The following is a 15,527-nucleotide window of genomic DNA, read 5'->3' as shown; positions in this document are numbered from 1 at the left end:
CAAGAGAAATACGGTAAAAGCCCAAACTCGCTAGCTTCTCTGGACAGAACCCAGATATGAGATATGTCCTCAGCTGGATGGCGGTGGATCTTAGCCTCTTTTGTTTCATTAAAAAAAAAAAGTCAAGCATGAGCTCCACAGTATGCAATGCTCCTGGATTAGAAAATGACATGCTGTGCCTCCCTCCATCCAAACTGACCACGTGCCAAATGGTCAGCCTAGCATGTCTACTGAATCTTGCGTGAATGATGAAAAGAGGTTGTTTTTAGCAGAAGTGATGTCACAGTTTGTGAAATGTTTGGTGAGAAAAACAATCCATTCCAAGGGGAAAAAAGGACATAAAAAAAGGTATATATACATATGTCGATGGAAATATTTTAAGTATCACCCAAAGGCGGGGTTTGGGCAATGAAAGACCAGTTACCAGTAAAAAGGACCCTCTTGTGTGTGATGACTACAGATGGTCTGGAATGCTAGTAAGTCTGAAGGGTCAGAAGATCTGGAGGACTGCGAGATTTAAAATATAATTAGGATTTTAAAAAATGCTACAAAATGTTCTCACACAGGACAATCTAGTTTCAAATAGTCCCAATAAAAGACTGCTTCCCAAAGTAGAGTAAGAAATAACTTTATTTTTCATTTGCCAACCCCATGATTGAAAAGACATGTTGCTCCCAAATAGACAAGAGGCATTTTCTGAAACAAAATTCTTTCTGAAAATTTAGCTTGTGAAGTTATTACACTGCAAATCAGAGAAGGATTATAAAAAGCTACAGCCAACATTTAAAACTGGTATCACATTCTACCCCAAGCTTGGTAACAGAAGTTTTAAAGCTGTATCAAAACCATGTCAGCCACAGGATAGCAACAGTAGTGGCATTAACTGTTGTGCCTTCAACTTAAGAAAAGCATTTAAAATATCCCATTTCCTATAAAAGATCATTTCCCAGGAAAGAACTGATTTATTCAACCAGAAGCCTATTAGAACTGGAACTACAGAGCTCGCCGCCTCCACCTCACAGCTCTACATTTCCCTGTAATCAACAATATCTCTAGCTAATCATTTGACAGAATTTGGCTTCTCAGAAGAGTCTTTGTCATTTAAGCACAGTGTGGAATGGGGAAAAAAGTGTGTAGTTACAAGGGAACTAGGAGACTACAAAAGACAATCACTTCTGAAACTCACTGATGCTCAAGAGATCAGAGACCCTCCATCACAGTGGGTCTCATATGCCTGAGAGCTTTGTGCTTGAGGAAACACTACTTAGAGGTAGCTCTGGTTCTGGTTTATATTTAATTACAATTTGCTGTATCCTGTCACAGGAAAGTTTCAACATTTTCAGCAAGGTATAAGCACTCCAAATTTCCTCCTTACCCACCCTATAGCTTCCCCATAGAACATGGTAAGAAAAAGCTTAACTGTGAGTCCATATAGTATAGCGGCTAATTCAGCAATTCACACCCGACCATGGATTGACAGGACTAGGAAAGGCAACCTGGTGCAACGAGCTCCATGAGCTAGACCTGCAGAAGCGTGGTGGCCTGGCGTGTCCACAGCACGCAGGGAGAGGAGGGGAGGCTGAGTAATTAGGGGGCACACATGGAGAATTTCTTCTATGCATTTCATAGCACATTCTGCCACAGCAACAAAACCACCAACTCAGGAATGCCTTTGACTGCACTCTTTGATTTCAAAGATGTCTGTGTCCCTCCCCAACCCCCCACCTACACTTCATGCAAGAGAGAAGGATCACACTTCTGTACGTGAATACAGGGCCTACAGCAAGAAGTGGGCAGGGATGGGTACAAACAGCATGGTCTATACAACAAAATACCTTTTGAAAAGATTTATGTAACTTTAAGTATTAAAATGAAGGTTTTTACCTCTACATGAATATCATTCTGTAGTCCTGCTCCTACATGCACATGGTCTGGTCACTTTTGAAAGAGAACTCGAGCGTGAACAAGGAATCCAAAGGGCAGTTTTACGGGAGATGCAAGAGGTGCTAACAAACTTACCAGCGTGTCAATCGTTCTACTCTGAGCCTCTTTATTCAATACTCTGTCAACTTGAAAGGAAGAAAACCAAATATTCAGACCAAATTAATTATGTGCCATAAACTATTCAGCACACAGGATATCCTTTAAACGATACTGAAAAAATGTCCACTGCCTGAAGTATTAATTTTTAAAAAGCCAATAAACTGAAAATTTCAAAGGAGAAAGTGGTATGAGAACTTTCTTCCTCTCTCCCTCTTCAAATAAATCATTAAATACACTGGGTAACATTATACTGTCATTTCTATCATAACAATATAAACAATTTCCATCATCACCCTGAACATTACTTTATAAAGATATATATTTTAAAAGTCTTTCAAAACATTTTTCAACCCAGCATTTGAGAATAAAGCATTAAAAGAGTTTCGTATACAGTAACACATTCATGTGATAAGTGTATGAATTTACAACCATACATAATATATATATGTATATATATTTATATAAAAAACAAACTTGGCCAGAAGTTAAGGCTACCTACAAAGTTGTCCAAGTAAATTATGCTTGTCAAAACAATTACAAAATTAAAATCACATGCATTTTTAAATCATCTAAACCACTGAAAAAATAAGGTTCAGCATTCAAAGTTTTCAAATTAACTGCAAGAAAGTGCTACAGATATTTACATTTTCTTAACATGAATCAGTGTTCCCACAAAGTTGCATTTGCATTTTTCACGAGCCTCAAATGTAATATAACGAAAAACTGAAATTTCTACAATTTGGTACCTGGCACTCATGACAGAACAGGCGCACATGGCAGGCAGCAAGCTTCGTCTACAAATGGACTGTCTCACACCCGAAATACGGTTTATAATACTGTTTCGAGCTGACACGTGCTTGAAATTCTAACCCTCAAAAGGGACTAGAGTGAACATTTCATTAATAATTACACGTATCAGCACCCTCATGATAAAGGTTTCAGGCTTTTCCCACTCAAATCAAAGTAAATAATTTAAACATGGAACAAAACAAAACCAAAATATAAATGACTTGATCTCAAAACAACGAAAAGTCATTTCTGATATTTGCCTAAATATTTTAAATTCTTAAAAACTATTCTGAACAAATGCCTCTTTTAAGATTAATTTCATAAAAATATATTCATAAATATAACCCAGAGCCTGCCAGCCTCCAACAGTTTTAAACAGAATTTGCTAAGATGGGAGAATTCATTTAACCAGCTCATGTATTATTTTAGGAAATAAGCTGAGATAGCTATATCCGTATTTTTTTTCATTTGGTGAGTTTTACATTTCCAATTTGGACATCTAAAAGCTACCGTTTATTTTTTTCATCTTTCCAACTTTGTACAACATATACTTTAGGATGAAAATTTCTATCAATTGGTAATAGGAGCAAGATTTAAAAAATAATGCTTAATGCTAAGGGTGTTTTGTCCCTGTTGAATCAAAAAAGGAAATGCAATTTTAGACTCAACTGAAATTTAGTGTTTTAGGCACTATTTTAATAAAACCAGCACCCTTAATTATTAGCTCATGTCTAAACAGGTATTTTAGACAAATTATTGAAATAATTTTTCTCTTTTAAAAGAGTTTGATGCTAACATTTAAAGGTAACAAATTTATTTACTGAATCAATATCATATTTTGAGCAACTCATAGTTTTTTCATGAGAGCTGATTCACCAAAAAATTAATCCAACTCTCTACAGCAGTTTCAACTATAGATTTTAGGCATCATTGAGAAGTTAAGTCAGGAAAAAAGATATTCAGTAATACTTAAGTGACGTAACAGGGTTTTTTTAAATAACTTTAAACATTATCTCTCTACCAGTTTTTCAGGTAACAGTATCTAAACAACACAATTTTTAAGATTATATACAAAAATCACCTTAGGGAATTACTGCAAGATGCTACTTTGCCAGCATGGCCCAGCATCTGTCTTAGTGCCTTTCCCTTTATCTTTGCTAAACAAAACAAACAAAAAAACATCTGGAAGGTGAGGCAGGTGATTGTCTTCGTGAGCTCTCTGATACAGACTATGGCAGAAGATGAAGAGAACAGAATGACATACTTAAGAAGACAAACCCAACCACAGAATGCTTCCCATTGTTACGATCCAGTGGAATGCAAGCTAGGAATAGGATAGAATTTGGAAATCCGGCTCTGTGTTGATGGGTTAAGGCATTCAGACTCCCCGGTCATTTTAAAGAACACTTCCTGTTCCTGTAGTTTCCTAGCAAACTCCTCTTCCAGTGTCTTAAAAAGGAAGGGAAAAAGAAATTATGCACTGGTATTAAAAACAGAATTTACTCTGACAGCCCAGATAAAATTATTTGCCCCACAGACTTTGTTATCCTAAGGGAGAAGAGACTGCTCAACAGCTAGGACCATAGGCTGTACAGCCAGCCCAGGGTTCAAGTCCTGGCTCAGCCACATGAATGGATAACTTGGGGGTAATTACTTAACTTCTCTATATTACAGAATCATTTCATTCTTCTGCTATGAAACAGCGATAATACCATCTACTTCGACTGGGTTGCTATGAGAGGATTAAATGTGGTAATAAAGTACTGAGCACACACTAGGTACTCAACAGACGGCACCTATTATTAACTATTGATATTAACCATCTCTTCCTCATGGAACTTACCATTTTCTATTTTTTTATTTTGATTACTGACGTGCATGTCTTTTCTTTCACATTGAACTATAAACTGTTTGAAGGTAACACCTAAACCAGATTCATCTTTACAACCCCACAATATGGAACAAATATAGTAAGTGCTTGATAAATATCTGAGGTATCAATTACTTTGTGGACAAGTGACTCAGGAGAAGTACTGCTGTAAAAATACAAAGTACAGGAAAAGATGGAAGTATAGGAAGGTTTCTCAGAAGAGGAAAACCATGAGCTTAGTTTCAAAGGAAAGATAAGAATTTGACAGGATGGGGAAGACACGCCAGACAAAGTGAGCTGAAACAATGCACAGAGGCAGGAAACTGTGGAGTTGCTGTGAGTAACGGTGATTATACCCAGTACTGGAACATGAACTGGGAACAAAGTTGCTAGTGGGAGATGAAGCTAGAAGGGCTGATATGGGCAAAGTGTGGCACTACGAAGGCTTCAAAGTCAAAGTGAGGCGTTTATATTCTACTCTGTTGGAAATGAAGATTTATCAATACCACTATGACAGTAACAGAGATGCTCTTGAGGATAAACACTCTGGTGATGGCAGGCAAGTAGGAGGAAAGGGAACAAGAGACCAGAAGGACCATTAGGACATTACTGAACAATTTTAAGCCAATAGTAGGAAGACAGTAAAGGGAGAGAGAAATATTATGAAATAAGAGTCAAAATTATTTGTCATCTGATTGAATGTGGGGCGTGATGGAAATGAAAGGTAATTCAGGTTTCTAGCCTAGATGTCAGTTAAGAGAACAGAAATGTTAGCAAGAACACCTGACGGTGGGTAGGACTGGAGAGAGGGGGAAAGATGAGATGGAGATGAAAGAAAAAAGATTTTGAGTTTGGTTTTATCTCCACTGAGTTTACAATCTTTAGTCAACGTTCAACAACATTCAACAGGTATGTACTGATCATTTACAATGTGCAGGAATTGTTCCAGAAGCTGGGTATATATCAGTGAACAACGAGATAATGTCCCCGCTTTCAAGGAGCTTACATTCTGGTGGGAGAAGACACACAATAAAGAAATGTGTCTGGTGGTGATGAATATTATGAAGAAAAACAAAGAAAGGTTGAGGGGATAGAGAGTGTTTGAGGTAGGCATTGAAGCTATATTTTATATACAGTCATCAAAAAAAGAAACCTTTGATGAGATGACAATGGGACAGAATGAATGAAACGAGGAGGAATGGAACATCCATATGGAAAATGAGAGCTGAGAGCACGAACCGATAATAAAAACAATAAAATAATAACCATAACAACCATTCACTGGATCCTGACCACATCTCAAGTACTGGGACAAGTACTGTACACGCATCACTTCCGTTAACTGTCTTAACAACCCCAATTAGGGAGGTAGTAACATCCTCATTTTACAAATGAGGAAAACTGGGCTCAGAAGTGTTAAGAGACAAAATTAATCAGTGTCAGCACTGAGATCTGAACCCAGACCTGTATGACTTTATAATTCATGTTCTATACAAGTTTTGGAATTGTTCTTAAACATGCAGCTGAAGCCATGACAATCTACAAGATCATCAAGATAAAGAGCAGAGGTAAGAGTGTAAAACTGGAAAATGTCTACATTTCCGGTGACTAGATGACAAAGAAAGAGCACAGAGAAAGAGAGTATGTCACAAAAGTCAGGTGAGAAGAAAATTTTAAGAAGATTTTTAAGAAGAACAGGTAGATAATGCCACTGGTGACCACTGTCAACCAATTCAACTGGGGAGGAATTTGAGGCGAAAGCTAGACTGCAAAGGGTGAAAGGAGGAACTGGAGAAGGGACTTCTCACTTTCACCTCTCTGTGTACCCTTTGAATGCAGAAACACATGAATGAACTACCTATTCAAAAATGTAACAAAAAACAAAATTCAAGTTAAAAAGCCACAATATTAGCACATGGTAGGTGCTAAATACATATTTCTTTGATTAACCCATTGGGTGAATGGAAGAAAGGAATCGTTGAAATGTATAGCAGGCAGGAAGCCCAAGAGAAAATAAAGGTTTAAGTTTGACAGTTGGCAAAGAGAGAGAATCATACAGTAATAGCAAAGACAGAGTTGAAATGGTTGACCAGTTGGGCCAGGCTAGCAGGGAGTCAAGTACAAACAAAGAAGATAGCTGGCTGGCTGGCTGGCTGGCTGGCTGGCTGGCGCGGTGTAGGAAGCCATCCCTATTTTACTAAATTGTCAATCAACACAGCACACAAGGGCCGTGTAATCTGGCTCCAGTCGACCCATCCAGACAAAGCTGTCATCCCTTCCCTCTCTCCCTCCCTAATGCCTACACACAGGCACACACTCCCTCTAATGCTACAATGATAGGGAGCTACTTATGATTCCTGTACACATTATTTTCACTCATTCTCTTTTCTGTACTTAAATTGCCCCCATTCCACTCCAATCTGTCTGTCCTCCTAGCAAGCTCTTACTCATCTAACAAGCCTCACTAGGCTTACAAGGCATCTCCTCTCTGACCCTTCCTGACTTCCCTGAGCGACTTATGCACTCCTCCTCCTTTGCTGGCGCACTGTGCTCCTCTGCTCTGTATCTTGTGCTTACCTCCTTCAGACAAATGCTGCTACTGATCTGCAACGGCTTGTCAACTAGATTCTGAACCTTTCGGGGACAGGGACTTTGACTCTTCATCTCTGTGTCTCCTGTCCCTGACACTGTTCTGACACATATTAGGTAAAGAGCCAATAGCTGGGAGGATGGAGGGATGGATGAATGCAAGCATATTTTAATTAAAGCTTTTAAAATTACCTTTTTCCTAGGTCTCAATTTCTCTCTCCATTCCTTTAATTCTTGGCTGTGTTCCTCATCTAACTCCTTTAGTTTCTGAGTCTCATGCTCAACCAAGAGGTGGCATTTTTCATTCTGAAAATAAAGTTTGGATTTAAAAAATTTCAGATCAAGTTAGCAATTTTTCACAAATACAATTATCTTCCAAAATAATAAAGTATTCATTAAACATAAAGCTGTTACTGAGGCTGAAATTCTCCTCTAACAACCGAAGGCCAAGAATTATGAAAAGAGTCATAACTTCATTTTTGCAAGTTTAGAGGCTAGATCTGTTATCCATATGAAAAGAACTTGAATAGAAAGAAGTAGTTTGATCCTGATTTTCCTTCTAAGAAGGTTTACTCACAAAACTGACACTTCAGAGGGCAACTTGCAAGCATTTTATCCAATGGTACCAGAACATGGGGTTAGAAACTATTCCACTCTAGTAAATTAAGCAAATATGTAGCATATCCACAATGTATACACTACTCTGAAACTGTAAACATTTTAGAAATTATATTACATTACAATACATTATATTATATTATATTATATTAGAGAGCTGCATACTCCAGGTAAGGTTCAAAAACAGTCCTCTCTAAAGTAATGTTTAAATTCCTTAGGAAAAGAATTCTCATATACTTATCACCTTTTTCAAAAACCTTGAAGAAAATGAACTATTTCTCCTTAAATAAAAAGAAATTTTAAATTCAGAATAAAAAAATGCCTACATCATTTTTAAAACTTTGTTCATCTTCTTTGCAAAATACACTAAAAATTCTCAATAGTACTTTTGAAAGATGTAACTTTTTTTTTTTTTTTTTTTTTACCGGTACGCGGGCCTCTCACTGTTGTGGCCTCTCCTGTTGCGGAGCACAGGCTCCGGACACGCAGGCCCAGCGGCCATGGCTCACGGGCCCAGCCACTCCGCGGCATGTGGGATCTTCCCGGACCGGGGCACGAACCCGCGTCCCCTGCATCGGCAGGCGGACTCTCAACCACTGCGCCACCAGGGAAGCCCGAAAGATGCAACTTCTTATATCATAAATTAGCTTCATGTTTATACTAATCACGGCTGTGTAAGTTCTAAACAAGTGCCTGCGATACTAAACTGATCTTCCTTTGTGTCTACAGAGGAAAGAAAACCTTTAAATCCCAGCATCTTCACAAGCAATGTGCAGCTTCCTCTGAGTAGCTATTATTTCCTCAAAACCAGCCACCTGTACTGCGCATCTAGTACCATCTTTGCATTCATGCTTCTGCAGCTAACCTGCAGCTGATGCAGTTCTCGGACATTGGCTTCACACTGCAGCTGAAGATCCCGCATTTGATTTTCATGTTTTTGATGCTGAGCCATTCTCTCATTTTTCTGCCTCTTTTCTTCTTGAGAGGCAAACTATAAGTAAGAAAAACAAAAGCTAAATATGGTTAACAAGTAATGTAATTTCTGTATCTTCCAAAGGTGTAATTCAGGAATGTAACAAAGCTTAAAGTACAATAAACTAAAGCTTCAAGTAGTAATACGCTGGGACTCAAAGCTGGAGTCTACGTCATGGCTTTGGTGGAGTGTAGGGAGGTGGAGAGAGACTTCTGATTAAAACCTTCTTCCTCCTACCTGCTTAGTGACCTCAGTTAATTTGCGTGTGGGATCTGTGACTGTAGAAGTATAGTGAGACCACACGTTTGACTGAAAAGCTGGCCAAGTCATCTTATTCCCAGAGCTGGTCTTAGGACCAGCCTAGCCCTGGATCTGGTGTGGGGCGTGGAAGAGAACAGCTCTCCGTTGCCAGCACCTGGGGGAGATTGAGTTGGTATATGCCATATGTGTACAGAGCCATGGTGAACATCAGCGAGCCCAAGGTAGCTCCAAATGTTTACAGCACAATTATGTGCTACTCCTAAACGCCACCCAAAACTTTTAAACTTAAAGAGAGTAATTTTCTTATTTACTTGTTTAATTTTTTCACGATCCTGATCTGGTGTTGCTGTTGGGTTAATTCTCAAACTCTTCTTAAACATGGCCATGCGAGTCTTGGCTTCACTGCGCTGAATCTTAGGCAGTCTTGCTCTTTCTTGAGTCTGTCTGTTTTTCAACTCCTCAATAAGTCGTTGATTGTAACGCTGCATTTGTTCTGTTTCCTAAGAAAGTTTCAGAGTCCAGTGATGTAGATATAATACTCAGTACCCACATGTATGCTCAAACATGTCATTTTGCTGTTGCTTCCCCAAATTACTCTCTCCCTTGTTGCATACCAACCAGCAAAATACTAGGCAAAAAATAATTTATAAGAAAAATAAGCTATTAGTAATAAGAGATTCATACTGACTCTCGTATACTAAATATAGGGAGTCCACATTATTAAGATACCTGAACCATAAATGGAGCCAAAATAGCTAACTCTGAGAGACAAGATGAAGATCATAATGTATACGAGGTCTTTAAGCATTGTAATTAGTTACCTTCCTTGGAATTTGTAGAAAAGAGTTTGCAATCGTGACCAACATACAACTAATTACTCCAAATTTCAAAGAAATTTTAGGATAAAAGAAAGGAAACCTGAACTTTATTCTGTAAAAAATATAAGTTTCAAAAATAAATAGCTCTGCACACTTTAAAATGAACAAAAAAGTGAACAAATTTTCCTTTCATTAACCTTCTCATGGCGCTTAAGTAGCTGATGTCTTTGCATAAAATACTGATCTTTAAGTTGCTGTTTGAGCAGCTGGTGTTTTTCTTGTAAGTGTCGTTCTTCAAGCTCCCAAATTGCAGCTTCTCTAGCTAGAAGAAGAAAGCAATTTCAAAATGTAACTTTGCTCTTTTTACTAATGTACTTTGGTCTTCATTTTAATATTTACATACAAGTGTTCTAATACACTAATTAATACACACGGACATTCTGAGCTATAAATGCAATATTACCAACATAAAGATAATATCCATTACCACTTTCCGTTCTGCTCTGATGTCCTGTAAACGGAGAATGCCCTACCCACAACACCAAAATTCCATTTAATCATCTTAATGAGAAAGAAAAAAAAATAAGGTATTTGTTAGGGGAAATAAGTGCTTAAAATTCCATTCTATCATGTAGCCAATTTAAGTATACCAACACTGTAAGGCATAATGAGTACATAAAATTATTCAGGTATATTTCTACCATCATCTGGACAAAAAAGATGGTTTAAGGATTATATGTTTATGTTCACTTCTATTGCAGTATTTCTTAATTTTATAAAGTATTTTCCTCTTATTTAAGTTGCTTCATCTTTCCCTCTACCACTCTAGCAAAAGAAAACATTCAAATAATTTCCAAGGTATATCTCTGCAATGTTTTGAGATATATATATACATACATATGCTGCATAATTTCATATACCTCTCATGAGCTGTTGTTTGTTATTCAGGCACTCTCTTTCAATATTGGCTAACTCTGCCTTCTGCTGTTGGATGATCTTTTTCAGAGAGCCATCTAATTCTTGTTGTTGCTTCTGAACAAACTCTTGTTCCTATTAGACATAGTTAACCATCAGTTAATAAGTATCTACTGAGCAAAACATCCATTTATCTATACCTCTGTATATATTAGTGATTAACAAGATTTCTGAACCAAGTTTCTAAAGTCAACTAGATTTAAAAATCACCAAAATTATATAGTATAGACATAACATAAATGTATTAGTCACCCAATTCAAGCCCGGAAAGGAAGTACTAGAATACATAATATTCTAAACTATTAAGAATAACACATACAAAAGAAGTCCATAACCCACTCATAATTAAAATGCCCTACATCTTTGGGAAAAAAAATAAATTTACAGTTTCTAAAACTGACTATTCATTTCACTAGAGTGTGGACAAAACAAGAATAAACAAGAAATGTCTTTCAGGAAGAGAGGCAATAAAGAGTAAACAAGAAAAACATATCGGGATTTTAAACTCTCTATTTTTCTATTAATAAAGATGAAGCCATACCATGGCTACACTAACAGAGAAAGACAGATTCTGTATCTTTAGCCTGTGCCTAAAAAGAACAATACTTTAAGGATTTAATGAGAAATAATGCATTGCTAGAGAAATGTGAACTAGAAATAGGAAAATGAGTTAACATTTTATGACTCTACAAACAAAATTCCTTATAATCAGAGAATTCTACCAACATGTAAGTGATTCACTCATTCATTCAACAGTATTTACTGAGTACATACTATTTTTGCCCGAATGCCAAACTTATACTTTCAAAAAAAATCCTTCAATTACTGTGTAAGGAAAGGGAAGGTTGAAGTGACTTATGGTCATTATGCTAGATTATACATTTGCAGAAGGAAAGGAAGCATACTCAAATTGAAGAAATGCAAATTTTGCCAGTAAACATTTGGCTCTCCATCCCTCTCTTGGCTGTTACAGCAGTTTGTGATCAGCTCAAGGGTATTCTGATCAATTTGAGTATAGATTTAGAAATTTGGGGTTGAGCAGCACTTCACCTATAATCCCTCCTCTTGCACATCTAAGAGATATAAAACCTCAAGATCCATTTTGGAACTATTTTTTAGGCCTTGGACAGAGTCTGACAGGATCTAGATCACTACCAGCCTGGTCTTCAGTGCACAAAGAGTGAGTCAGCAGTGCTCCTCAAGATGCTTGTCTTACTACTGTTTCTCTGGAGGTGAGAATCAGGTCTCACCATCCATGACATCCTGTTAGTTTGTTGTCACAAATGCTGCTGTTTCATCTACATCATGATTTGTATTTTAGCATAAATACAAATATACAATTGCTACTGTATAAGACTAATAAACTGTCTCTATAAAATACAATTGCCAGTTGCAAGTGGAATAACATGTACTTTTGTATTTATTGAGCTATGGTCTTATGTACTGGGGCCAGGAAATGTACTTATGTGTCGTTAAACAAAAATATCACGCAAGTTGTCAGTTCCGTAGATATAATAAATGCTGAGCAAATTTATACAAAAAAAATTTACAATTGCCAACTTGACTACAGTCACCTACATCGCTTTATCACAGCAAAGAAAAAAATAAAAACTCAATGAATATTTAAATTCAACTATCTAGAATAAGGCTTTTGAGCTTTATTTAAAGAGATGCAAAAATCTCCATCCTATCTTATAAGCAGTTATAACAAAGTAAGTTGTCAAGCTTCTCTTTTCCTACAGTAAATATCATTTGTAATAAAAATTAAATTGATTCTCTAATTTCATTGTGAAATTTCTATGTGCAAACTTGTTTAATAAACAATATAACCTGCAGATATATCAAAAGTTTTCTTTTGTTCAACATTTTTACCACTAGTTTGCATAAAGAACTTTTAAAAAATATCTGTGTGGACAGAAATAATGGGTCCAAATTATCATAAATAAAAATATCACATTTATCAAAAAAATCAAGTGTAAAAGATGGGGCAAATAAATATTTACATGAAACTAAAAAAGGTAAACACAGTGGACCCTTGAACAACACAGGTTTGAACTGTGTGGGTCCACTTAAACGTGGAGTTTTTCACTAAGTATGTACTGCAGTACTACACATTCTATGGTTGGATGAATGTCCAGATGTGGAACCACAGATGCGGAGGGACAACTGTAAAACTATATGTGAATTTTCAATTGCGCGGAAGGTCAGCATCCCAATACCTGAGGTGTTCAAGGGTCAACTGCATAAGCCAGTGCCACTAAAAAAGTGAACGTGATTTCTTGTCAATGCAGTTTTTGGTCATATTATTATATTTATGTCTAAATTAAACAAGATAAGAGTTCAGGTCAAAGAAAACCTTTATTAAGCACTTAGTAAATGCTGGGGACTGTACTACTTACAGGGTTACTAAAATTAATAAAAGACAGTACTGCCTTCAAGGAGTTTCCACTCTATTGGTCCCAAATTGGTTTTATCTGTCAGCCCATATAAAGAGTAGTGGGTCCCTTCCCTTAGTAACATACTTTGAAAAGTTCAAAAGTAAACCACAGAGAACTCAAAGCAAGGAATAAGGGTCCAGAGATCAAGACTCAAAATGAATGACAAGGAACTACAAAAGCATGTCCTGAAGCGGCCAGTATATGAGGAAAAAGGAGCTAAGACTGTTATATAGAAGCGGGCAGAACTAGCACTGTGCTGCTCCAGAAGGTAAATAAAGATCAACAGGTCAAGGCAGGCAATGTATGGAAGCGTTTCCTAACCGTCAGAGTTTGCAAAGACACCAGCTGCCTTACAGAGCTATGGACTTGAAGAATCAAGCAGAGTGTGGATGATTACACAGTCAAGAATACTGCACATTTGATTTTTTTTTATATTAAGGCCAAAAACTACCGAAAAGGTCCCTTACACATTAATATATTTTATTACCACAAAAGAAATGAAAATTTAATATCACTGAGCTTTCATTAAATTTCCTAACTTCAAAAGCCAAGTATAATACATTCACAGTGTAATCTGTAATTAGAAATTACTCTTAGGATCTAAAAGAAAAGTGATCTTACATTCCAAAAAGACTGCACAAATTACACTCATTTAAAAAAATAATAACACATCAATTTGATCACTAAGAGTAACAATTTCAAAATGGACACAGAAATTGTAAAATGAGTGTTCTTTAAATGTACAAGTTTTAATTCTGATAAGGAATCTATCCTATTAGTCAGATAACTGTGAACGTTAAAAATACAGCTTTGGGTTCTAGAAAACTCTAAGAAAGGGTTATGATACGTGGCACTATTTGTACATCATCTAGTCACTTTAACTTAAAAGCTAAAAATGGTAATGATCAGAAAAGTGTTCGTAATTCATAATTTCTCCCTCTCGTCAAAAAATAATTAACATTTTGACTACTCTTTCAGAAAACTATAGAGTCCAATGGCTGACAATAATATAAATAAATAAATAAATAAATAATTTCAGGAGGGGGGAAGGAGGGGTTGAAATCAAGCTGTATTCTATCTACTCCAGTTGTGTATATCAAACATCACAAACAAAAATTACAGTGTTAAATAAGCTAGTCATTTCCCTACAGAAACTGTGAGAAAGAATACAGCCTGGAACTCCAGACTTAATTTAAAACTGCAACATGGAGAATAGCAACCCACCATTCATTATGGACAATTTGAACAGTGAAAACTAAATGGAACTAAAAATCACCACTTTTAACATGGCTTTTCTGACCATATCCATAATTAAAACATCTACATAAACATATATGCAATCAAAATGTCACTTCACACGAAGATAAAAATCTAACCACAGCATTCAATTTCTCACATGTGCAAAGTTCATAAAATACTATTGAGAAGATATTTCTTGAAAAAGGTGAAAATCTCAGATTAAAATTTGTGGTGGTGTAGACAGAAAAAAGAACACTGTAGTAGAAGTGTTCTAGTTCCAGCTCTACCACTAATCTCTTTTGTGGCTTTAGGCAAATCACTTAGTCTTCTGTGCCTCGATTTCCTCATCTGTAAAACAGATACACTCCATCCCTATATTAGGGGTTGGCAACGAGAATCAAATGTGAACTCTTCAAAGAATACTGTACTATAAAGTTCATGTCAGGTTATTACTATTGTCATCACTGACATTATCATCTATCAATCTTCTAGATTTACAACAAATGAAGCTAACAATGAAAAGGCACATGTGAGCCAAAGAAAAAGCAGGTAAAACAGAAGAAGGCACCCTCCTACAAGGCACGCGGGACTTACGTCCTGCATTTGGGCGTTGAAGACTGCACAAGATGACAACTGAAAAGACTGAATCATGACCTGAGCAACGCCCTGTGGATCAGAATACAACGCACTTCCCAGGTAAGAATAGAGCTGAATGACTTTTTGTAAATGGAAAGAATAATTATACAAACGCAGAGTTTCCTGAGGCCTGGAACAAGTCACTTAACAAAGGGGTCTCTTTCTCATCTGTAAAATGAAGGATTTGAACTAGATCAGTGGTTTCCAAACTCTAATTTGCTGCCATTGTTTTTAAACCAGTTGAACTCTCTTTTTAAAAAACTCACCAAAACAATCTC

The 15,527-nt window shown here is 36.7% G+C and overlaps 1 protein-coding gene across 3 annotated transcripts in view; it reads right to left on the bottom strand.

Moving 5' to 3' along the window:
• Window positions 1–612: 612 nt before the first annotated feature.
• SLK (STE20 like kinase) overlaps window positions 613–15,527 on the bottom strand; it is a 56,731-nt gene continuing 41,816 nt past the window's right edge. For 2 of the 3 annotated variants that reach the window (XM_060126646.1, XM_060126647.1), the window contains 6 exons: window positions 10,882–11,011; window positions 10,159–10,283; window positions 9,455–9,643; window positions 8,775–8,900; window positions 7,484–7,597; window positions 613–4,281 (listed from right to left, as the gene is read on the bottom strand). In XM_060126646.1, coding sequence (XP_059982629.1) covers window positions 4,135–4,281; window positions 7,484–7,597; window positions 8,775–8,900; window positions 9,455–9,643; window positions 10,159–10,283; window positions 10,882–11,011 — 831 coding nt within the window. In that variant the 3' untranslated portion in view covers window positions 613–4,134. The remainder of the gene's footprint in view (window positions 4,282–7,483; window positions 7,598–8,774; window positions 8,901–9,454; window positions 9,644–10,158; window positions 10,284–10,881; window positions 11,012–15,527) is intronic. The other variant, XM_060126645.1, reaches the window with a different exon arrangement.

The sequence above is a fragment of the Lagenorhynchus albirostris genome, chromosome 16 (assembly GCF_949774975.1).
Source record: "Lagenorhynchus albirostris chromosome 16, mLagAlb1.1, whole genome shotgun sequence".
Taxonomy (NCBI): domain Eukaryota; kingdom Metazoa; phylum Chordata; class Mammalia; order Artiodactyla; family Delphinidae; genus Lagenorhynchus; species Lagenorhynchus albirostris.
This window is presented reverse-complemented; position numbering and strand designations above follow the sequence as displayed.